General features: G+C 41.4%; 2 protein-coding genes across 14 annotated transcripts in view; one reads left to right on the top strand and one right to left on the bottom strand.

The window, feature by feature from the left end:
* NR2C1 (nuclear receptor subfamily 2 group C member 1) overlaps window positions 1–22522 on the top strand; it is a 101329-nt gene that overhangs the window by 9132 nt on the left and 69675 nt on the right. For 9 of the 13 annotated variants that reach the window (XM_008178738.4, XM_008178740.4, XM_042859814.2 and 6 more), the window contains exon 2: window positions 4306–4362. The exons of the other annotated variants lie outside the window; for them this stretch is intronic. The gene's annotated coding sequence lies outside the window, so the exon portion shown is untranslated. The remainder of the gene's footprint in view (window positions 1–4305; window positions 4363–22522) is intronic. 13 annotated transcript variants of the gene reach the window in all.
* On the bottom strand, window positions 19764–22179 carry LOC135977177 (uncharacterized). Its single transcript, XM_065576514.1, has 2 exons — window positions 21518–22179; window positions 19764–20446 (listed from the first exon to the last, which is right to left on the bottom strand). The coding sequence occupies exons 1-2, from the start codon at window positions 22044–22046 to the stop codon at window positions 19911–19913; spliced, it is 1065 nt and encodes a 354-aa protein (XP_065432586.1). The 5' UTR covers window positions 22047–22179; the 3' UTR covers window positions 19764–19910.

The raw sequence follows: 22522 nt of genomic DNA, 5'->3' as shown, positions 1-22522 counted from the left end.
AAACAAACTCCTGACATATGAGTATCAGCATAGAGAAGGGCATGAGAGAATAGGGATGCTGCTTAGAAAGATAGTTTACATTTCAAAAGTCAGAGCATCACATAGTAAGGACATGTGACCATGCTTATTTCTTTTAAGGTCATAGTTCTTTTTAGGTCCTTGCTATATGGCATTGACTGATTTGTAAAGCTGGAGAGCCATTGATTTGAATTTTGCTCTTCAACAGCAGAATAAAGACCCTGTCTGCTCAGAAAAATTGCACAATTTTAACTACATTGAGATAAATGAAGGGTTACAACCCCCCAGTTGTGAATACAGTAATACTGTATTGTTAAATATGTGTTAGTACTGATATAGCTTGTTCGTATACAGGAAGGGAAACAGTCTATAGTGGTACAACTGCATCAGTGCTAGGGGTTGTACCAGTGTAACTATATCGGTTTTAAAAAAAGAATGATTCCTGAACTAATATGGTTACACCACTATTAAAACTGTGTGTAAGATTAGGCCTAATGTTATGTCCTCTGGAAGGAATGAACTACTACTGCAAAAGGGTGAAAAGGGGGTGATTTTTTTCAGTCACGTTAAGCTAACAGGGATTCTCAACCTTTTTTTAATCATGTCCCCAACTTTTTTGTGGTGAACAAAAGGGGATTTTCCAATGTAATCTAGATCGAATTGGGCCATCTAATACATTGATTCCAATAAAGGAGATTCTTCTTTAAATAAATCAGTCCTTTGATCCTGCTGTCTAACTGTGCATAGGCTGGGAAACATTTTAAATGAGAACATACCATAGTATCCACAAAGTTTTCAGGACCGTATTTCTCAATTTTGGCACTAAAGAGTGCTAATTCGAGGGGCAGCCAGGCTAAATTTCAGTGGCTGGCATTGTTGACTCTGTGTGCCAGGTTGCAAAGCCTCTCACTCAAATTTGGCAGTCACGATGGAGGAGTGACTGGGCCAGTTTTGAATGAGTGGCATTGCAACCCCATGACTGAATGGGAAAGGTCAGCATGCCCCCCTAAAGACTTTGGGGTCTCCCCCACTGTTGAGAACCGCAGAGCTAACACTTGGAAAAACCCTTTTAACAAACATTAAGGGTTTGTATACACAGTAAAGTTATAACAGTTTAACCATAGCAGTATAATTATAGAATTTAGTTACCTTAATGTGCCTTTGAAAGTCTCCACCTTTTGATCATCATTAGTTACCCATAGAATTTAAGATATTAATTTCTTAACTATTTTTACTCTCAAATCTAATTTGCTACACCAGTTTTAAACCAGTGGTCATGGCCAAAAAAGGTATTGTTTATTATTGGTATTACCATATTGTCTTGCAGCCCTGGTTATAGATCAGAACCCAATTTTGCTAGGCGCTCTACAAACACAGAACAAAAAGATGATCCCTACCCCCAAAAGTTTACAATGTAAGTGTAAGACGAGGCAACAGATGGATATATACAGTTGGGGTGTTACAAGGAAACAGAGACAGTATTGGTCAGCATGATAAGCAATGGTCTCACTGCAGTCCTGGGGGAATTCTGTGCCAAAAAATTAAAAATTCTGTGCATAATGTTTTAAAATTCTGCTTTTTTCATTTGTCAGAATAACACAGTATACTCATGCCAGTTTCAATTATTTCGGTAATTTGTTTCAAAATACCTGTCAGCAAGTATGTCTGTGACAATACAGACAAAAAGAAAGATTCAGGAAATGTTGTTTTTATTTGGCAAATAGATTCCTTACTAATCATATTAATACAGAACTTTTTGTTTCATTTAAACTACAATACAAAAATGTATTTCCTGTACTCCTCAGAAGCAGTGCAAAGGCTTGGGGGAATCAGGGGTAATGGAGGAGCTGAGGGAGAGGGAAAGAGCCTGGGAGTGAACCTGGAGGGTTGTTGGGTGTGCATGGGAGAAATATAGAACAGTGTCTATTGGGGAGCGGGGGGACAGGAGGGATTGTTACGGAGGTGGGGAGTCTCCCCCATGCAGACCCTGGCTGATCCTGAGCCTCTCCCATTCAATCTGGCATATCTGCCCCTGTTCCTGTGTGTCCCTGACCCCATGTGGTGCTGGAGCCCCCCTCTCACTCAGCCCCTGGCTCAATGCTGTCACCCCACTAGCACATGAGCCCACACCCCAGTCTGTCCCCCACAGCCCTTCTGAACCCCAGTCTATTAGCCCACCAGCAGTCCCATGTGCCGTATTCTGCCTCCTAACCTGGCTGCACAGGCAGGCTGCTGTGACTAATGCAGCTGGCTGCTAACTGTTACTGCTAGTCAGCCAGCTGTTCTGGCACCACAGCATCCTATGGGGTGTGAAAGGTGGAACTGCAGCACTTCTTTGGCAGAATGTATTGTGGGGGGTGGGGGGGTGGGAGAGAATTCTGTGCCGGGCATGAATTCTGCATGTGCGCAGTGGTGCATAATTCATCAAGAGCATAAGTGCACCAGTGGCCTAACTTGTCAAGTTTTTTGTAGGCATCTCTGCAAAGGAGAGTTTTAAGGAGGGATTGGAAGGAGGATAAAAAGGAGATATGGGGATGTTTAGGGGGAATTCTTTGCAATTGCGAGGGCCAGCAGGGGAGAAAGTGCGAAGGAGCTTGTGTGAAAATGCAATAAAGACAATAGAAGCTGACATCACTGCTCCTTTTATCTGTGTCATTGCTTTAAAAGGCTAGTAGGGGGCAATGTGCACATTCTAGAACAAGAAACAATCAGCTATCACTCTGATGTTTTTATTATTAATATAGAAAACAAAATATGTATAAGGTGTGCTCTTCAGAGCAGGAAGTATGCCTTAGAAAACACTTAGCATGTTGTGGGCATGCTTGGAATTAAATAATAGGAATAGGAATAAGAATATTGCTGAAAACAAGAAAATTCAGAATTTAGACTGAAACTCCTTAAGACTCAGTATTTAAGCCCAAAATTCAGATTGTGTAAAAATTCATACTTTGTAGATATTTCCCTTCAAAATCCACTAAAGTAATGATTAAAAAATACTTCTTTATCACTATTGCTTATTCTCATTTCTTGCTAATTTAAAATACTGCTTTCTTACAATGTTAACTGCTTACAGGTGCAGTAGCAGAAAGCACAGATTCTTTGGGGGTGGGAGGGAAGATGGATGAGGGACAAAAATATTTGAATGGTCTAAAAATCTGTCTGAGCAACAGGGTTTTACTTCTCAGTGTAGTGAGAACTCTTCAGGAGAGAGGTAGAAAGATTCATGTGAAAGAAAGAGGTGGCTGTTTACTGTATTTGCAGGAGTCATAAGGTTAGCAACAAAGCAGAATATATTTTCCAGTTATGAGGGTTTATGTAAGAGAAGAGGCCAGAATCTATAGAAAATGTATGAGATTATGTAAAGTTGCCTGATTTAAATAAGGGGAAAAAATGGATCACCATACACTTGGTAGGGCACCAAAGCTTCGCTGTTGAAAAGCATTTCTATGTTGATTAGTTTCTCAGGAGTCTTGGTGCATATAGCATCCAGCACTTTGCTGGCTGGCTGTTGCTCCCATTGGTGTTATAGTTCATGTGCTGTTGGGAAAACTTGACATGAGTTCAATAGCTGGGGGGCTTCCGAGCTGAAGTAGGGATCTTCCATTAAGTATTGATCCAGTATTGGCCTAATGCCCAGATTAATGTATTATTTTCTGTATCAGTAGAGCAGCTGGCCCAACAGTACATGTGAAGAAAGTAAAATGCTTTGGAGTGGCCTTTCCTATCTCATGTGAAATATAACACTCAGGCTTTGTCTACACTATGCAGCTTTTAGCGACATGGCTGTGCCGCTACAGCTGTGCCGCTAAAAGGCACGCGATGTAACTGCTGTTTGTCAGCAGGAGAGAGCTCTCCTGTCGACAAAAAACTTCCACTCCCAACGAGTGGAGGTAGCTTTTTCAGCAGGAGAGTACTCTTGCCAACAAAGCGCTGTCACACAGTCGCTTTTCGTCAACAAAACTTTTGTCTTTTGCGGGAGTGGTTTTTGTTTTTGTTTTTAACACCTCTGAATGACAAAAGTTTTGTTGTTCAGTTGCCAGTGTAGACAAAGCCTCAATGTTTTGAGAACAGTATTTCCCATTTTCAGATAGAAGCTCTTAATTCTAGTTGTAGTTTTTTCATTCACATTGAAAAAATATTGAATTATTCATTAACAAATCTGCATTTTTACCAGTCTAATTCATGGATAAGAGTTTAAAAATGAAAAATAATTACGCTAAATCTGTAAACCTGTATAATAACAGCTACAAAACTGAAATGGTGTGTCTTTTGTTTAATTCATCACAGGAGTCTTCACAGAGTGATTATGCATACGAGGTGTGAAGTGTAATCTAGGTACCATAGGTAAGTTAAAGATGAACTACAATGCTTTGTACATATGTATCCCAAATTTTTCTTCTTTATGTACTTTCTCAGTACTTCTTTCAGGTTTCCATGTTTGCCCTGTAACATCTGGTAGCTTCAAAATTGTCTGAAATATTGCTCAGTGTTGCTTCAGGTGATGTTGATGTCACCGTTGTTACAGGGTAAATCTGGAACACTGAACTCAAGAGTAAGGCTACCAGAAAGTTTTACCAGTTATACCAACATAGTTATACTGCTATAACCACTTGTGTAGATACTCTTACTTTGGCATAAGGATAGGGGTTTTTTTTGTTTTGCTTAAGCTCCTTTCCAATTGACACAAGCTAAACTGAAGAAACCCGCTCTTAGGCTATATCTACACAAACACTTTTGTCGGTCAAGAGTGTGAAGAAGACACTCTCCTGACCAACATAAGTTTCAAAGACAGAAGCGCTGGTGTGGACAGTGCTATGTTGGTGGAAGATGCTCTCCTGCCAGCATAGCTACCTCTGCTTGTTGGGGGTGGTTTAATTTGGCCAAAGAGAGAGCTCTCCCACCGGCATAGAGCAACTACACAGGACAGCTGTGCCACTCTAAGGTCTGCAGTGTAGACATAGAAACTCTTATTTCAGTACAAGGCTATGTGGGGGATTATACTGGTGTAATTACATTGGTTTAAATTTGTATCTTAGGCTATAATGAAATTTTTCCCATGTAGGTAAGGCCTAAAGCACCGATCCTGTAAATGCTGACACACGTGCATAACTTTATGTACAGCAAGTAGTCCTGTTGATTACAGTGGTACTTTTCACACTGAGTAAAATTAAACACATGTAAGTCTTTGTTTTATTTGAGCCACAGCGGGTGAGTGAATGAGGAATGGGTTTTAATAATTTTTATTTTAGAATATAGTTGAGTTTGTTTCACATCTATATATTTTAGGGGCATTGGAGTCCCATTGAAGTCAATGGAACTAGAGATATTCAGCATCTTTTGAAAATCAGACCACTAATCTTTAGTTTTATTTAAATTAATAAAATCTCAAATCTTCACCTTTTTAAGAATAGAGTTTCAGGTTTAACTCTGACTTTACTGATTTTTGAGCCACATTGTCATATAATGTACACGTAAAACATACTCAGCCTTAAAATTGTTTTAATCTATCTGGGAATTTTTTGAATTAATTTAAATTTTACTATTTGGTCTCAAAACAGTAACAGCTATTTGTGCAAGATATGCACAGTACCCTTTGATGCACTTCTGTTGGTTGTACAGAAGAAGTTGCTAAAATTGACCTGTAAACAAGAATAAAGCTAGGCTGGTGTGATTTTAAAAAAAATTTTCTTTGATGTATAAAGATGGCCTATGGGTGTGTGGTTTGTTTTGTTTTATTTTTAAAAAGTTCAACTTGTTTTTTACATTAAAAATGCAAGTCTTCTCTGCTTTGTTTTTTCTGAATGGCAGAAGAATTAGTAGGGTTAAGACATCATTTACCAACAAAGGTTACATTTACACAGCTGAGGCCTTGTCTACGCAAGTTGCTAGTGTAAGTTAAATTAGTATAAAATCACATCTTTAGGTATATAAGTATATCTTTGTAGACTGGGCCTAACTAAAATCAGATTGAAAACGATTTTGTTAAACCAGTGCTAACCCCGGTTTAAAATTGGCTAAGAGCAATTTAGTTTTGTGTAAGGGCTTGTCGGCACACAGAAATTTAACTAAATGTGTGACGTTGTGCCAGTTTAGTTAAATGAGTGTAATTTTGTGTATAGAAAAGGACTTCATTTACTTGTAAATTCAACCTAAACCAATTTAAATCAGTTTTCAACTAATGGCTGCACAGGGTTCTAGTCAGACTGTTTAAAACTTCCAACGCCCATTTAATTCAGACAGCTGGGAGAGCAGATTTTTGTTCAACGTTTCATGTCCTCACTCCTTCAGATAAGGGTTTAGATGTGGTTTGCCAAGAAGAACAAAAAGCAAGGAACAACACGACTTGATATTCCTCATATTTTTAAGGATTTTTTTTTCTAAACAAGTATTAAAAAAACCTTTTTGAAGAAAGGGAAAACATTTCAGACGTTTGTTATAAATCTGAAAATAGCATAAAAAGGGATAGATGGCATGAGCAGGCTTTTTTTCCTTAGTTCACATAAATAATGTTGATACACTAACAAGGAAATTAACAAAAAGCAGTTCATTTCATTCTGTCAGATAGATGGACGGGGTTGGAGATGTAAAAAGGTGTTAGTGTTTGCCAACAATAACCAGAAGGAAAAGCAATTTTATTTTTAAGCTTCTGAGAGAGTGTATTAAAATGACAATGAAAACAAAGTATTAAAAGTTTATCAATTCACCCCCACCTCCAAAAGTACTTCTGTTTAGGCATGAGCCTTTTAATTTTATTTTCACACCTTTTATTATCCAGCATTGAAGAGAAGCTAATATAGTCTTTTTTTTCTTAAGGTCAATTTTTTTTAACTCCATCGAGCTTTGTTAGTAAATGCCACATCTAAAGAGAGGCAGCTAGCTGCTATATTCTAAAACATTCATTAAAATGCCGAAGAGCTGACTGTAATTACGCGGTCCGCAATGTGTGCCTACATTTCCTCCCTCTTATATGAGACAAAACGATAAGGGTCCTGATGGACAATATTGTCCATCATGCTCTATATAAACCGCCAGGCTGGAGCACATTCCCACTCCTTATGCACAGAGGCCTTAAAACTATGGATCTGATGATAAAACACAACATCACTATGACAGCAGCATACCTCCTGGGTCGACTAAATATAATGGCGGACACATTAAGCAGACAGTTTTCCCAAGAGCATGAATGGGAACTGAATGACGAAATAACACATCATATTTTACACATGTGGGGATCCCCACATATAGACCTGTTCATCACGCCAGCTCTACGTTCACCTGAAGTGGAGCACCCAAAGGGACAGCACTCGAAGAAGAAGAGAAGGTTACTCACCTTGTGCAGTAACGGAAGTTCTTCGAGTGAGTGTCTCTGTGGGTACTCCACTACCCACCCTCCTCCCCTCTACTTCGGAGTATGAGCTAAACACTCCACAGTAGAGAAGGGACTGAAGAGGTCGGGGCGTGCACGTGCTAGATGAGGCACCAGTGGCACCGTGAGACTGCTACTGTGCACACGCACCCCTGACTGCTACTGAAAATCTCCGATCAACAGCACTGGGACGCACCGACACCTGAAGTGGAGCACCCACAGGGACACGCATCTCAAAGAACCCAAGTTACGGCACAAGATGAGTTATCTTCTTTTTTGTTAGGTGCTCTTCTTGTCATCTTCAAGTCAGCAGATTTGTCTCCTTGGTTGGGAATCGCATGCATTTCTTGAAGTATCCTTTTCTTTCCATCCATTCCCATTATTTTTGTGGGACCTAGAGCCTTATCACTGCAGACCAGTGGGTGCTGGAGAGTTTATAGGTGGGGTACTCCATCCAATTCCAGATGTTCCCTGCTCCTTCTCCATCTCTATGTAAGGACTATTCTCATTACAGCATGCTGCATCAAGAGGGGAAGTTATTTTTAAGTTTTGGAGCTGTGGAAGAAATGCCTCAAGTGGTTTTTATTCCCATCACTTTCCAATACCCAATTAAAAAGTGGGGCTGGTTTCCAGTTCTTCAACTGAAACAATTGAATACCTTCATTCACATGAAGTTCAGAACGGTCTCTGATTTCCTCCCTGGATCTGCAAGACTGGTGTGTACCTCTCAGCCTTTAGAACATCTACTTTCATATAGCTAGCCATCTTGCCCACAGGAAGTACCTAAAGTTTCAGGTGGGCAATTTCCATTACCAATATAGGGTTCTGCCTTTCAGTCTATAAGTAGCACTGAGGGTATTTACCAAATGCCAGGTAGGTAGTGGCACCACCTCAGCAAAGGCTTATCTGCCTAACAACAGACTCAGCACTGTAGTAGATCTGGTCATTCAGCTACCGATCCAACCTCAGACTTCGGTAAGAAGCTTGTGTCTGACTTCTAGGACACATGGCCTCCTGTTTATACGTAACTGAGGGTGCCAGACTTCACTTTTGATGCATGCAAGAGTGATTAAAGTCTGTATATTGGTCCATTGGTTATCATCTGGAGATGAAGATGCAGGTCCCACTGGAGTCCTGTCACCATTAAACTGGTTGAAGGATCCTCTAAAAGTATCTAAAGGAGTACTCTTCTCTCCACCATGACCATCAGAGACATTAATGAAAGGTGTCTTCACTTTACAGTGGGGAGTTCACGTACACCATCTTGTACACCAAGGTCTCTAGATGGCTCAAGAAGGTCACTTATACAAATGTCCTAAATAAGGCTATTCATCAGGCTTGCACAGTATTGCTTCCAGTACTGAAAGGGTTAACTGTTCAGATTATGGCAGACAAAACCACAGCAATGTTTCATATAAACAGGGAAGGCAGAGCAAGATCCAACCCACCCCAACACATACATGCACACCTTTGTCGTGAAACTGTGCATCTGTATAGATTATGGCATATGACGCAATTACTCCAGTAGCACTTCATCATATATCAGTCTTGCAAAATGTTCTGGCAGAGCTTAGCAGGAAGCTCACAAGAAATCATAATGACAGGCCCCATCATACAGGAAACAGTTGCATTTGCAACTAAATATAGCCTTTACACTAAATTTGGTACTATTTATTTCTTTATTTATTTTGCTAACTAAGAGGATACACTGTACTTATTTATCTATGTAATTACATAGTATAATTTCCATGTATTCAGCGTCCTAATTTTTCCTACTTTATTTATGCTAGAAAATCGGGAATGATGCATTTCTTATTTAATAGAAGATGGTTTGCTTGTATTTTATGTTAAGCTCTATTTGGATGGACATTCAAATTCAGTTACAAATGCACAAACAGCATTTTCAGATTGATTTTTACTAGTTAATTAAAACTACCTTAAATGTGCTGGATACATCAGAAAGAAATTAGTGTTAAATACAAAACATGTTTTGCTAACTGATTTATTAAACAAAAAAAGGTCTTATTTATTGTTAGTGAATTGAACTGATTGTTCAGTAATGTCCTTCAGGGTTTTAGAACTAGGAGATCTCATCTTCTCACTCCTAATTTTTTTATTTATAGATTGGAAAAGGAAAACAAGCTTTTCTGCTTTTTCAACTCCCAATCAGTTTCTTAATTTTGAATTAACTAATCATTGAACTGAGTTAGTTCAATAAATGGAAGTGAAGAAAATATTCTCTCTGCAGAAGAGGCTAATGCTTTCAAAATCTGGTTTAGCACTTCAGCAAACTCTGATTCAATATACTTTGTCAGTGACTTCCACCAGTTCAGTGGGTTGACTTTTTTAAAACCTTGGCAGAAAGCATTGGCTGCTTAATATTATTTTTGTTTTGTTTTTAAATGATTTTACTATGTTCTAGTAAGTTTAGGCCTGTACATGGATTGTCATTATTTCAATTGTAATTAGGTTTATTTAAAAAAAAAAAAACTTAAAAAAAAAAAGTGTCAATTTTTATCCACTCTGGCCTCCATAGACCTGTTTGCAGTGAAAGAGAACAAGAAGTGTCTCAGCTTTTGCTCCAGAGGCTGCTAGTACTAGGGTTCTCTATCAGATGCAATTCTGATCCCTTCAGTTCTAGAACTCTTTTATGCTTACCTGCCTATTCCATTGATTCCCAGAGTCATCAGGAAACTCAGATAAGACTAAGCCAAGATGATCATATTGACTCTGCCCGGGCCAATACAGTTTGTTTTTCTCAGACCTGATCAATCTCTCTGTTAGATATCGAGTCCAATTATCTCCCAACACAGATGTAATTTCCCAAAGAGAGGAGCTGATCATCTGTCCGGATCCATCTTCCCTGTCCTTGTAAGCATCAGTATCATCTGGTTAACAGCACTGGAGAGCAGCTGCTCTTCAGCGGTCCAGAATGTACTTATACACAGTACAAAAAGACTCCACTAGGCTTACATCATCTTCCAAGTGGGAGAGATCTTCTGTCTGATCCCAAGTACATCGCTTATCTCCATACCTGATATACTAGACTACCTCTTGTCCTTAAAGAATTAATGACTTTCTACAAGCAACGAGCTCTAGTCAGGCACCTCCTTTTGGTCACTTACAAGGCTACTTTGAGAGAATCCAACCAACATGGTTTAAAGCTCTGTCCAAGCATTGCTGCTGTCATGGGGACTCCAGACATGTTCTTGGTATGCACCCCCTCTGTCTTGCACCTTCTCCTGTGAACTACGACAATATGACCCACTGCCCGCCTCCTGGAACCAGAGCTTACCCTTAGACTCTTCTACGGCTTAAATAAACACTCTTCCAGAACTCCATCTGTGTGGGTGTTCCAGGTCCACAGGTTAACTTCCTGGGCATGTGGCAGGTGTAACTCATGAAATGCCCATACACTTTGTACAGGATTCTAATATCATTGCTCTGTTTAATCGCATGAGAAATACACAGATCTATACAAAAATAATAAACCGTACACACATTTCCCTGTCTCTGTTTTTTCACCACTCCAGAGCATTCTTTGGGCTGGGTTCAAAATTGTCTGAGTCTAGCAAGAGTCCTTCTGCTACAGTGCATGGTTTATATTCTGAAACATGGAGCCTTCTCTTAGCTTGGCTGGTTCATCCACTTCCATTCTTGTACTCAAAACTTCCTGTGTGGCACTGAGAGTTTTCACCTCCCTGGTTTTTAAAGGCTAACAGCAACACCGTGGTATCTGTCCTGCATTTGGGAATTTTTCATTCTCCAAATACCGGCCCCTTGTTGAGGGAGGTTGGAGAGAACTGATTTCCCCTCGAATGCAGTTACTCTTTTGTTCTCACACAGAAAGACCTATCCAGGTGCATATAGTCCTTACTGGTTAGCTGTTGTTCCTGATCTGGGTGAGACGTGCTTAAAGGCATGTCAGCAATGATGGATACACAGGGTAGAGGCGTTCCCTGTTACAGCAATTTTCATAAAATCAACTTTTTAATATCAACCAGAATTCATAAGTTGTACTCCCTCAAAAGCTCATACACCCATTTCAGCAAACCATCCCTCCCATTCAGGGTCACTCAGTATTCTCACACCCTATGGTAGGTAGATTCCTGAAATGGCTTACGTGTGTGTACTGTTGAAACAGGGAGCCCCTCCTCTTCCTTGGGATCTCAACCTAGTGCTGATGGAGTTTGAGTAATCACCCTTGCATATATCTTCTCTTTTCTACCTATCCATCAAAGCAGCTTTTCTAGTAGCTGTATAATCTGCTAGAAGGGTCAGAGAAATACAAGCATTTGTGGTGGGACATCCATACACTGCATTTTGTAAGGACAGTATGACCTTGAAGTCTCACCCAAAGATTTTTGCCAAAGGTTGTCTCTGACTTCCATATCAACCAAGTAATGTACCTGCTTGTCGTCTTTCCCAAAGGGAATCTAAACTTCACATGTTGGATATGCTTAAGGTGCTATCTGTCTGTCTAGTTAGGACTGAGGTTTTTATGGTGGCCACTAGGTTATTTGTATGACATATGTAGTTATATGTTATGCGGATAGGGTAAAAAGTCAGGCAATATCGACACAGAGACTATCTAATTGTATTTCTATCCATATTAAATTATGCTACAAAATAGCTATTTTACAGCCAACTCCACTAGGGCTCAAGCAGCTTCTTCGAGAAGTGTTCCAATCTTGGAAATTTGTAAGGCAGTAACATGTGGTTTCAGTACATACTCTACCTATCCAACATTACTCTATAGTGGAAGCATCAAGATTTGATGCTAATTTTGGCAGAGTTGTCTTACAATCATTGGTTAGGTAGATTCCAAGCACCCACCTCCAGTCACTTAACTCATTCCTTGTGAGTTGCCAAGAATGGAATATATGTAGACAAGAACCAAAAGAAAAAACAAGTTACTTACTTTACAGTATCTGATTCTTCAGTGTATGTTTTCCATATATACCATAACTCTTCTTGCTATTATGGAGTTATATAACACCTGGATTCTGCATTGGTGAAGGAATTGATGGTCACTGGGGGTTGCCCTCCCCTTTATGCCTGTGGATGGGAAGCACAAAGACACTCAGGGTACAGGTGCAGCCCTAATGGACACTACTGGCCAAAAGATTCTGAACATGAGCATGTGCACCAAGAATGGAATATAAATGGACAACACATCCAAGGGCAAGTCATGCCCGACTAACCTAATTGCCTTCTATGAGGAGATAACTGGGTCTGTGGATGAGGGGAAAGCAGTGGATGTGTTATTCCTTGACTTTAGCAAAGCTTTTGATATGGTCTCCCACAGTATTCTTGCCAGCAAGTTAAAGAAGTATGGGCTGGATGAATGGACTATAAGGTGGATAGAAAGCTGGCTAGATCGTCGGGCTCAACGGGTAGTGATCAATGGCTCCATGTCTAGTTGGCAGCCAGTTTCAAGCGGAGTGCCCCAAGGGTCGGTCCTGGGGCCGGTTTTGTTCTGTATCTTCATTACTGATCTGGAGGATGGCGTGGACTGCACTCTCAGCAGGTTTGCAGATGACACTAAACTGGGAGGAGTGGTAGATACGCTGGAGGGTAGGGACAGGATACAGAGGGACCTAGACAAATTAGAGGATTGGGCCAGAAGAAACCTGATGAGGTTCAACAAGGACAAGTGCAGAGTCCTGCACTTAGAACGGAAGAATCCCATTCACTGTTACAGACTAGGGACCGAATGGCTAGGCAGCAGTTCTGCAGAAAAGGACCTAGGGGTTACAGTGGACGAGAAGCTGGATATGAGTCAACAGTGTGCCCTTGTTGCCAAGAAGGCTAATGGCATTTTGGGCAGTGTAAGTAGGGGCATTGCCAGCAGATCGAGGGACATGATCATTCCCCTCTATTCGACATTGGTGAGGCCTCATCTGGAGTACTGTGTCCGGTTTTGGGCCCCACACTACAAGAAGGATGTGGAAAAATTGAAAAGAGTCCAGCGGAGGGCAACAAAAATGATTAGGGGGCTGGAGCACATGACTTATGAGGAGAGGCTGAGGGAACTGGGATTGTTTAGTCTGCAGAAGAGAAGAATGAGGGGGGATTTGATAGCTGCTTTCAACCTGAAAGGGAGTTCCAAAGAAGATGAAGCTAGGCTGTTCTCAGTGGTTCCAGATGACAGAACAAGGAGTAATGGTCTCAAGTTGCAAGTGGGGGAGGTCTAGGTTGGATATTAGGAAAAACTTTTTCACTAGGAGGGTGGTGAAGCACTGGAATGGGTTACCTAAGGAGGTGGTGGAATCTCCTTCCTTAGAGGTTTTTAAGGTCAGGCTTGACAAAGCCCTGGCTGGGATTATTTAGTTGGGAATTGGTCCTGCTTTGAGCAGGGGGTTGGACTAGATGACCTCCTGAGGTCCCTTCCAACCCTGATATTCTATGATCTCAAAGAAGCACACTTACTGTATGAGACAACTATTTCTTCTAGTGCACAAATACATGTTTTGTTCAGTACATCAAGAATGAATATTTGTAATGTGAGTGGGCAGTCATTCTGTAAAAACTTGAGACGTGGATATAAAAATCAGCTGAAGCCTTAAAGGGATAATGTCAGCTTAAACTTGTATACATTTATTTACCTGTGTGTTTCTAACATTTTAGGTTATTCAAAGGGGGTGGTGGAAGGGATTGAAAAAGTAAAAATTTATTTTTCACCATTTATATACTGGATTTTGTTGGGACACTAAAACCTCATCCAGTTTCACGTCTAAGTGTTGAAACATTGAGGTTATGTCTACACTAGAGAGCTTAAAGCGGCACAGCTGTACAGATGCAGCTGCACCGCTGTAATATCTCTGGTGTAGCCGCTCTATGCCAACTGGAGAGAGCTCTCCCATCAACATAATTAAACTGCCCCCAACGAGTGGCAGTAGCTATGTCAGCGGGAGAAGCTCTTCCGCCGACAAAGTGCTGTGCATACTACCATTTATATCGGCATAATTTATGTCAGTTGGGGGGGTGTTTTCACACGCCGAGTGACTTAAGTTTCCCAACGTGTTGTGTAGACATGGCCTGAGTTGTGGTCAGTGCAGGTGAATTTGTATTTGTTTAAAAACAGTTGTTACTATTTTCTTTTCTTTTTAAGAAATCATAAACTTTTTTGATGGTCTTAGGTTTTATAGAAACTTGGTTTTTTATAAAATTTAACTTTTGGGCCAATTTTGAATTAACATTATCCTTCTAAGTTGTTAGAGCATTTATGGACTTACTGACTGACTTCATGTATCTGGGACATGAAGTATGCAAACATAAACTATTTTTCCTCTCACCCAACTGAAACAGTACCCAAGGATATGGAAATAAATGTAAGTGAAGTGTATGAGATGTTTCTTATAGAACTGCATCTGCAAAATAGTAGGGGCAAAAATCGTGTTGTAGTATCAGGCTATTACTAATCATCTTATGTAGCACCATGAATTTATCTAGAACTTTGCAAAAGAGAGTAAGGCCTGCCCTTAATGTCTTCTTGTCTGCATAAGATAGATTTAAAAATAATTACTAACTAGGGGAACAAAATTTTAGTTTGGGAAGGATGTGGAGTGAGTAGATGTGAGGAAACTATCTAAAGTGCTCAGTTAGTGTGAGAGGAGGAGCAAAGTTGAAGACAGGTGTAGATGAACAGAGTAGTCAGAATTAAAAGCAGAGGCAGGAAGAGCAAAAGTTGAATAAAATGAAAGTAGGACTTTTAAGATGGGGACAAGGAGATCAAATGTGATGTGATAAGCTATTTGAGGGAAATTAAGGAGGGGGCACTATGGCTGTAGCAGCAGGAGAGGATAACTTGCAAAAAGAATAAAACAAATAATAGCTACCAAATATGGCTGGGAAATGGTTTGATATTAAAGAACTCCAGTCTGTATACAGCCAAACTGTGAAATCTAACATTGAAATTGATTTTATGGAAATTGACAATTCACTATGCTAAGAAAGTGAAAATCTACCATAATTCTAAGTAGTGAGTTTTGAAAGTTAATTTTGGTAAATCTCAGATGCCAAATTATTATGACCTTTTTGATAATGAGACTAACATGTTATTACTGAACTATGGTATTTTTTCAACATAGACTTTTTGCAATCTGTAAACTGTTAAACTATTTTGTATTAATATTAAATTTTGTTCATATACACAAATCAATTTTACATAGAGGTGAGCATATGGTGTGCTCCTTGAGTACAATTGGTTGATACAGTTGCCATGAATACACTTTATATTTTTCATTTAGGTGCACTGTTTTTGAAGAAGCAAACCTGAGACATGAGATGTTACAGTCTTTTGTCTGTGAAGTCTTGAATTCAGAATATGTTAGGTTCAAAATGATGTCATTTTATAGTTTTTACATCACTCATCACACATAGCTTAGAGTGAGAATTCTAAATATGTTCTGGCCATGCACATTAGTAAGAAATTTTCATTGTATATTTATAACTGTATTTCACAACAACACCAATATATTCATCATTCTCATCTGAAGTCTGCAAGTCAAATAATGTTTAAATAGCAGGTTTTCATTTAGTAACGTAGTTTATTTCAAACTCACACAAAACTCTTTTACATATTTATACTCCAGAAATATAGGACTTATCCTCTTTTACATATTTATACTCCAGAAATATAGGACTTATCCAGGGCACTTGAATTTTCTGTCATGTGCAAGTTCAGTATTTGACTGTAAGTCTTTGCAAAGACGAAAGAAGAACTGTCCACTTCCTTTTCATTGCGTTACATTGCTTGAGAACAAGTGCTGCTGAGTTGATGGAGGGTAATTAGCAATTAGTATTCAGTATTTGCATCAGAATGTGCCAGTACTGCAGGCCAAAACATCAAAAGGTTTGGAAGAGAGGTATAAAATGAAGAAAGTTAGAGCAACTATAGCATCTGTTCGTAAATATGACTGACATTATGCTTGTTATCCTGGAGGCTTCACTGTGGAAAGAATGTAGACAAGAGTCTTTCTGATGTAGGAATAATGACCTTGGCTTACTCTAGATTTCTTTAGGAATAAGAATGCAGAAGATGTGATAGCTGGTAATCATGACATGGAATACGTTGATCACTAAATAAAAAGTTTAGCTTTCAGGAAAAACGTATTCTCCACTTAATTTTACTAGGATAGTTATTATTGATGTGTAAAAATTGCCTGAACTATTCAATATGAATTTTTCTAATATGTTGTTTTTTTAAACTAGAAACTCAATGGAATAAAACTCTCATTTAAAATTATGTGCAATCTCTTGTTCACATAAACTCTGCCCGCTTGATAATATCTATGTAATAGGTATAGCATGCTAAAGCTTTTTCAGATATTTAAAGTGGAACAGTTAATTTGAAAATCATATTTCTTTTAAAATTTTGTGCATTTCTACATGTAACACCTGAGACAGTGGATTTCAGTGTGTTAACTCTGTGCATCTGACAGCAATTTGTGTAAAGTAAGTTTCAGATTTTCCCATGTATAGTCAGTTTCTCCCTTGAAGAAGACACCCTCAGCCATCAAGAAAAGAGAAGGAAATAACTCCTATTTTTTTAGGAAGGATTTTAAAAATCAAGGCAAACTGTATAAAAGTGCATTATGGAAGCTTGATTTTTTTGATATTCAATTATTTTAAAAAATTCAAATTAAATTTTTATATCTTCATATAGAATTTTATCTACATTTTTTAAAAGATTTTCCTCTTGTGCTACAGTTCCAATGTAATGCCATTTATTTGAGGGCAAAATCTTAACTTTAAAATTGCAGTCTTGTGGGAGTATTTTTCAGATTCTTAATAATGTATCATTCCTTAGAATATTACATACATATATTATCTATCGGGAGAGACCCAAAAAGATTTACAGATTATGGGTGTGGTTCAGGCACCAGAGCCCTTTGTAGCAATTCCATTAACTTCAGTGGGAATTCATGCAAAAAAATTTCTTCGATTAGGCTCTTCTATATAAAGGACTCACTTTTACACTAAAGTCTAGCCATATATGGAATGGCAAATTTGACTATTTTAAAAAAGAATCCAGTTTCTGATTGCCTTTTTAATAGTATGTTCTGATTTTTTTAAATTAAAATCTTAAGGGTTCTCCAGCAGGGAAGAAGCTGACTGAAAAGTGCAGTCAGATGCACAGTAAACAAACGGTTTTCTAATCTCAAGCCGGTGCATTGGTTTTTATTTATGGAATCAGTTACACCACTTCTGGCAGACCATGTACTATTTTATTATGGAGAATATTTTATTTAAAACAGAAAACGGCAATGTTTATATAAGACCTGACTTGAAAAACACTGGATTTTGTGATCCAGTTTCACTGTGTGTGTAATGTGGATAACATAGTTGTCCTACAGAGGAATTGAGACAAGCTATTAATGATTGTAAAGTGAGGTTGTTATTTTTTTTTAAATACACACTCGAAGAAGTTTGGATTTGTTTTCACTCTTCTCTCCTTTGTACCTAGTAAGTTTGCTGGTGGTTTAGAAGTGCTCTGCAAAGTGAAAACATGTTTCCATTTTCTTTCTTCCTTTCTGTCAGCAGAGCTAGATATGCTAGAGTGCGTGCTGGTGGGGGTGGAGGTTCTCTCAGGATATGTCTACACTACGGGATTAATCCGAATTTATATAATTCGGATTTGAAAAACAGGTTGTATAAAGTCGAAATGTATGCGACCACACTAAGCACATTAATTCGGTGGTGTGCGTCCAAGTACCGGGGCTAGCGTCGATTTCTGCAGCGTTGCACTGTGGGTAGCTATCCCATAGCTATCCCATAGTTCCCGCAGTCTCCCGCGCCCATTGGAATTGTGGGTTAAGATCCCAGTGCCTGATGGGACAAAAAACATCGTCGCAGGTGGTTCTGGGTACAGCCTCACCTCCTCCCTCCCTCCCTCCCTGCATGAAAGCAACGGACGGCAGACAACCATTTTCGCGCCTTTTTTCCTGGGTGGGTGAACACTGCAGACTCCATACCACGGCAAGCATGGAGCCCGCTGAGCTCAAGACAGCAGTCATGAACATTGTAAACACCTCGCGCGTTCTCGTGGAGTTTATGCTCAGCCAGGACCAGAAAAACGAGGCGAGGAGGCAGCGGCGGCGGCAGCGCAGCGACAACCATGATGAGGACATTGACATGGACATGGACACGGACACGGATACAGACTTCTGTGAAACCACGGGCCCCGGTGCTCTGGAGATCATGTTGTTAATGGGGCAGATTCTATCCATGGAACGCCGATTCTGGGCAAGGGAAACAAGCACAGACTGGTGGGACCGCATAGTGTTGCAGGTGTGGGACGATTCCCAGTGGCTGCGGAACTTTCGCATGCGTAAGGGCACTTTCATGGAACTTTGTGACTTGCTGTCCCCTGCCCTGAAACGCCAGAATATCAAGATGAGAGCAGCCCTCACAGTTGAGAAGCGCGTGGTGATAGCCCTGTGGAAGCTTGCAACGCCAGACAGCTACCGGTCAGTCGGGAATCAATTTGGAGTGGGCAAATCTACGGTGGGGGCTGCTGTGATGCAAGTAGCCAAAGCAATCACTCAGGTGCTGCTACGAAAGTTAGTGACTCTGGGAAATGTGCAGGCTATAGTGGATGGTTTTGCTGCAATGGGATTCCCTAACTGTGGTGGGGCGATAGACGGAACCCATATCCCTATCTTGGCACCGGAGCACCAAGCCACCGAGTACATAAACCGCAAGGGGTACTTTTCAATGGTGCTGCAAGCACTTGTGGATCACAAGGGACGTTTCACCAACATCAACGCGGGCTGGGCGGGAAGGGTTCATGACGCTCGCGTCTTCAGGAACACTACTCTGTTTAAAGGGCTGCAGCAAGGGACTTACTTTCCGGACCAGAAAATAACCGTTGGGGATGTTGAAATGCCAATAGTTATTCTTGGGGACCCAGCCTACCCCTTAATGCCATGGCTCATGAAGCCGTACACAGGCAGCCTGGACAGGAGTCAGGAGCTATTTAACTACAGGCTAAGCAAGTGCAGAATGGTGGTAGAATGTGCATTTGGCTGTTTAAAAGGTTGCTGGCGATCATTATTGACTCGCTCTGACCTCAGCCAAAGAAATCTCCCCATTGTTATTTCTGCTTGCTGTGTGCTCCACAATCTCTGTGAAAGTAAAGGGGAGACCTTTATGGCGGGGTGGGAGGCTGAGGCAAATCGCCTGGCTGCTGATTACGTGCAGCCAGACACCAGGGCGATTAGAAGAGCACACCAGGAAGCGCTGTGCATCAGAGAAGCTTTAAAAACCAGTTTCATGACTGGCCAGGCTACAGTGTGAAATATCTGTTTGTTTCTCCTTCATGAAAACCCGCCCCCTTTATTGACTGATTTTCTGTAAGGAACCCACCCTCCCCCTTCCCCCAGCTTTCTTTCAAACCAAATAAAGTCACTATCATTTAAAAATCATTTATTCTTTATTAATAGATTAGAAAAAGAGGGAGGGAACCCGGGTGGTATTTGGGAGGAGGATTGCTGGGAAGGAAAAAGCCACTAAGAAAAGGTTAAAAAAATGACAGCCTTTTGCTTGGGCTGTCTACTGGGGTGGAATGGGAAGGTGTACGGATCCTCCCCCCCCGCGTTCTTACACGTCTGGGTGAGGAGGATACGGAACATGGGGAGGGGGGAGGGTGGAACAGGGGCTGAAGCGGCAGTCTGTTTTCCAGCAGCCGTTCCTGAAGCTCCACCAGACGCCGGAGCATGTCTGTTTGCTCACGCAGCAGCCCCAGCATTGCATCCTGCCTCCTCTGATCTTCCTGCCGCCACCTCTCATCTCGAGTGTCCCTCCTGTCCTCACGTTGGTCCCTCCTGTCCTCACGTTGGTCCCTCCTGTCCTCACGTTGGTCCCTCATGTCCTCACGTTCACTGGCTTCTTTCCTATACTTTGAAACTGTTTCCTTCCACTCATTCAGATGAGCTCTGTCACTGCGGCTGGATTCCATAATTTCAGAAAACATCTTGTCTCGCGTTCTCTTCTTACGACGCCTTATCTGTGATAACCTTCGGGATGGAGGAGGGAGGCTTGAGGAATTTGCAGCTGCTGTAGGGAGGGGAAAAAAGAGAGAATTGTTTAAAAAGCTACATTTTGCAGAACAATGGTTATACTCTTTCACGGTGACCAACACTATTCACATTACATAGCACATGTGATTTCTGTGCAAGGTCGCATTTTGCCTCTTAATGCTGAGTGCCTGTGGCTTTGCTGCTAGAGATCACAGGTCTGGGCAACAGAATTCGGCTTGCATGTGGCCATGGTAAGCCATTGTCTTACAGCTTCTGCGCCCTCCTTTCCCACATACCAAGCATAGCCTGTAGAGTGCTGTGGTTTTTCTGTTAACATTCAGCAGCAGCAGAAAACAAACTAACCACCCCCCCCCCTCGCCATGAATTCTCTGGGATGATCGCTGTACCCCTCCCCCCCACCGCATGGCTGGTATCAGGGAAGATCCCTGCAGGCACCAAACTAACCACCCCACCCCCCCGCCGCCGCCCCCCTCCCGCCATGAATTCTCTGGGATGATCACGGTACCCCTCCCCCCACCGCGTGGCTGGTAACAGGGAAGATCCCTGCTAGCCAAACGCGAAAAACTCAGGGCCAATTTCCCATCTGCGCTTGGCTAACTGCAGGGAAGGATTTATTTTCCGCCACAGGCAAACAGCCCAGTAGGAACGGCCACCTCTGTCCCCTTAATTAAGTTCCCGTATTTCAACCAGGTTACCAGGAGTGATATCACTCTCCTGAGGATTACACAACAAGATAAAGAACGGATGTTGCTTGAATGCCAGCAAACACCGGGACCATACGCTGCCAGGCTTTGTCAGGCAATGATACCAGATTACTTGCTGCAAGCATGGCGTGGTCAAGTGTCCTACCATGGAGGACGGAATAAGGATGCACTGCCCAGAAACCTTGTGGCAAGGCTTTTGGAGTACCTCCAGGAGAGCTTCATGGAGATGTTCCTGGAGGATTTCCGCTCCATCCCCAGACACGTTAACAGACTTTTCCAGTAGCTGAACTGACCGCGAATGCATCCCAAGTCCTCAGGGCAAAGTAATCATTAAAAACCGTTTGCTTTTAAAACAAGTTTTATATTTTAAAAGGTAAACTCACCTGAGGTCCCTTCCATGGGGTCAGAGTCTTGGGTACTGGCTTGGGAGGGTACTTCAGTCAGGGTGAGAAAAAGATCCTGGCTGTTGGGGAGAACGGAGTGCTGTGTGCTCTCTGCAAGCTCATCCTCCTCCTCCTCTCCCCCATCGGCAGACTCCTCAGACGTCGCTGATGAGACTATCCCCGACCCAGAATCCACGATCACAGGTGGGGTAGTGGTGGCAGCCCCTCCTAGAATTGCATGCAGCTCGGCGTAGAAGCGGCATGTCCGTGGCTCTGACCCGGAGCGACCGTTTGCCTCCTTTGTTTTTTGATAGGCTTGTCTGAGCTCCTTGACTTTCACGCGGCACTGATCAGAGTCCCTATTGTGGCCTCTCTCCATCATGCCCTTGGAGATTTTTTCAAAAGTTTTTGCATTTCGTCTTTTAGAACGAAGTTCTGCAAGCACTGAATCCTCTCCCCATACAGCGATCAGATCCAGTACCTCCCTCACGGTCCATGCTGGTGCTCTTTTTCGATTATCGGCCTGCATGGTTACCTGTGCTGATGAGCTATCTGTGGTCACCTGTGCTCTCCACGCTGGGCAAACAGGAAATGAAATTCAAATGTTCGCGGGGCTTTTCCTGTCTACCTGGCCAGTGCATCCGAGTTTAGATTGCTGTCCAGAGCGGTCACAATGATGCACTGTGGGATAGCTCCCGGAGGCCAATACCATCGAATTGCGGCCACACTATCCCTAATTCGAAATGTTGAAATCGATTTTGGCGCTACTCCGCTCGTCGGGGTGGAGTACAGAAATCGAATTAAAGGGCCCTTTACATCGAAATAAATAGCGTCATTGTGTGGACGGTTGCAGGGTAAATTCGAATTAAAGCTGATAAATCCGAATTAAAGTCGTAGTGTAGACCAGGCCTCACTATTCAAAAAGGAACAGTCTATTTAACTTCAGGAGTAGAGTTGGCTTGGTCATGATACAGTGCCTCTGGGACGGGGGATGTGATGTGGTGA

The sequence above is a fragment of the Chrysemys picta genome, chromosome 1, assembly GCF_011386835.1.
Source record: "Chrysemys picta bellii isolate R12L10 chromosome 1, ASM1138683v2, whole genome shotgun sequence".
Taxonomy (NCBI): Eukaryota; Metazoa; Chordata; order Testudines; family Emydidae; genus Chrysemys; species Chrysemys picta.
This window is presented reverse-complemented; position numbering and strand designations above follow the sequence as displayed.

What these genes read in the sequence shown, in the direction of transcription:
- LOC135977177 (XM_065576514.1), bottom strand. Translation starts at nt 22,046, where the DNA reads ATGCAGGCCGATAATCGAAAAAGAGCACCAGCATGGACCGTGAGGGAG. An exon ending in CCCCATGGAAGGGACCTCAG is followed by an intron (nt 20,447 to 21,517) that starts GTGAGTTTACCT and finishes CCCTCCCTACAG; the next exon opens with CAGCTGCAAATTCCTCAAGC.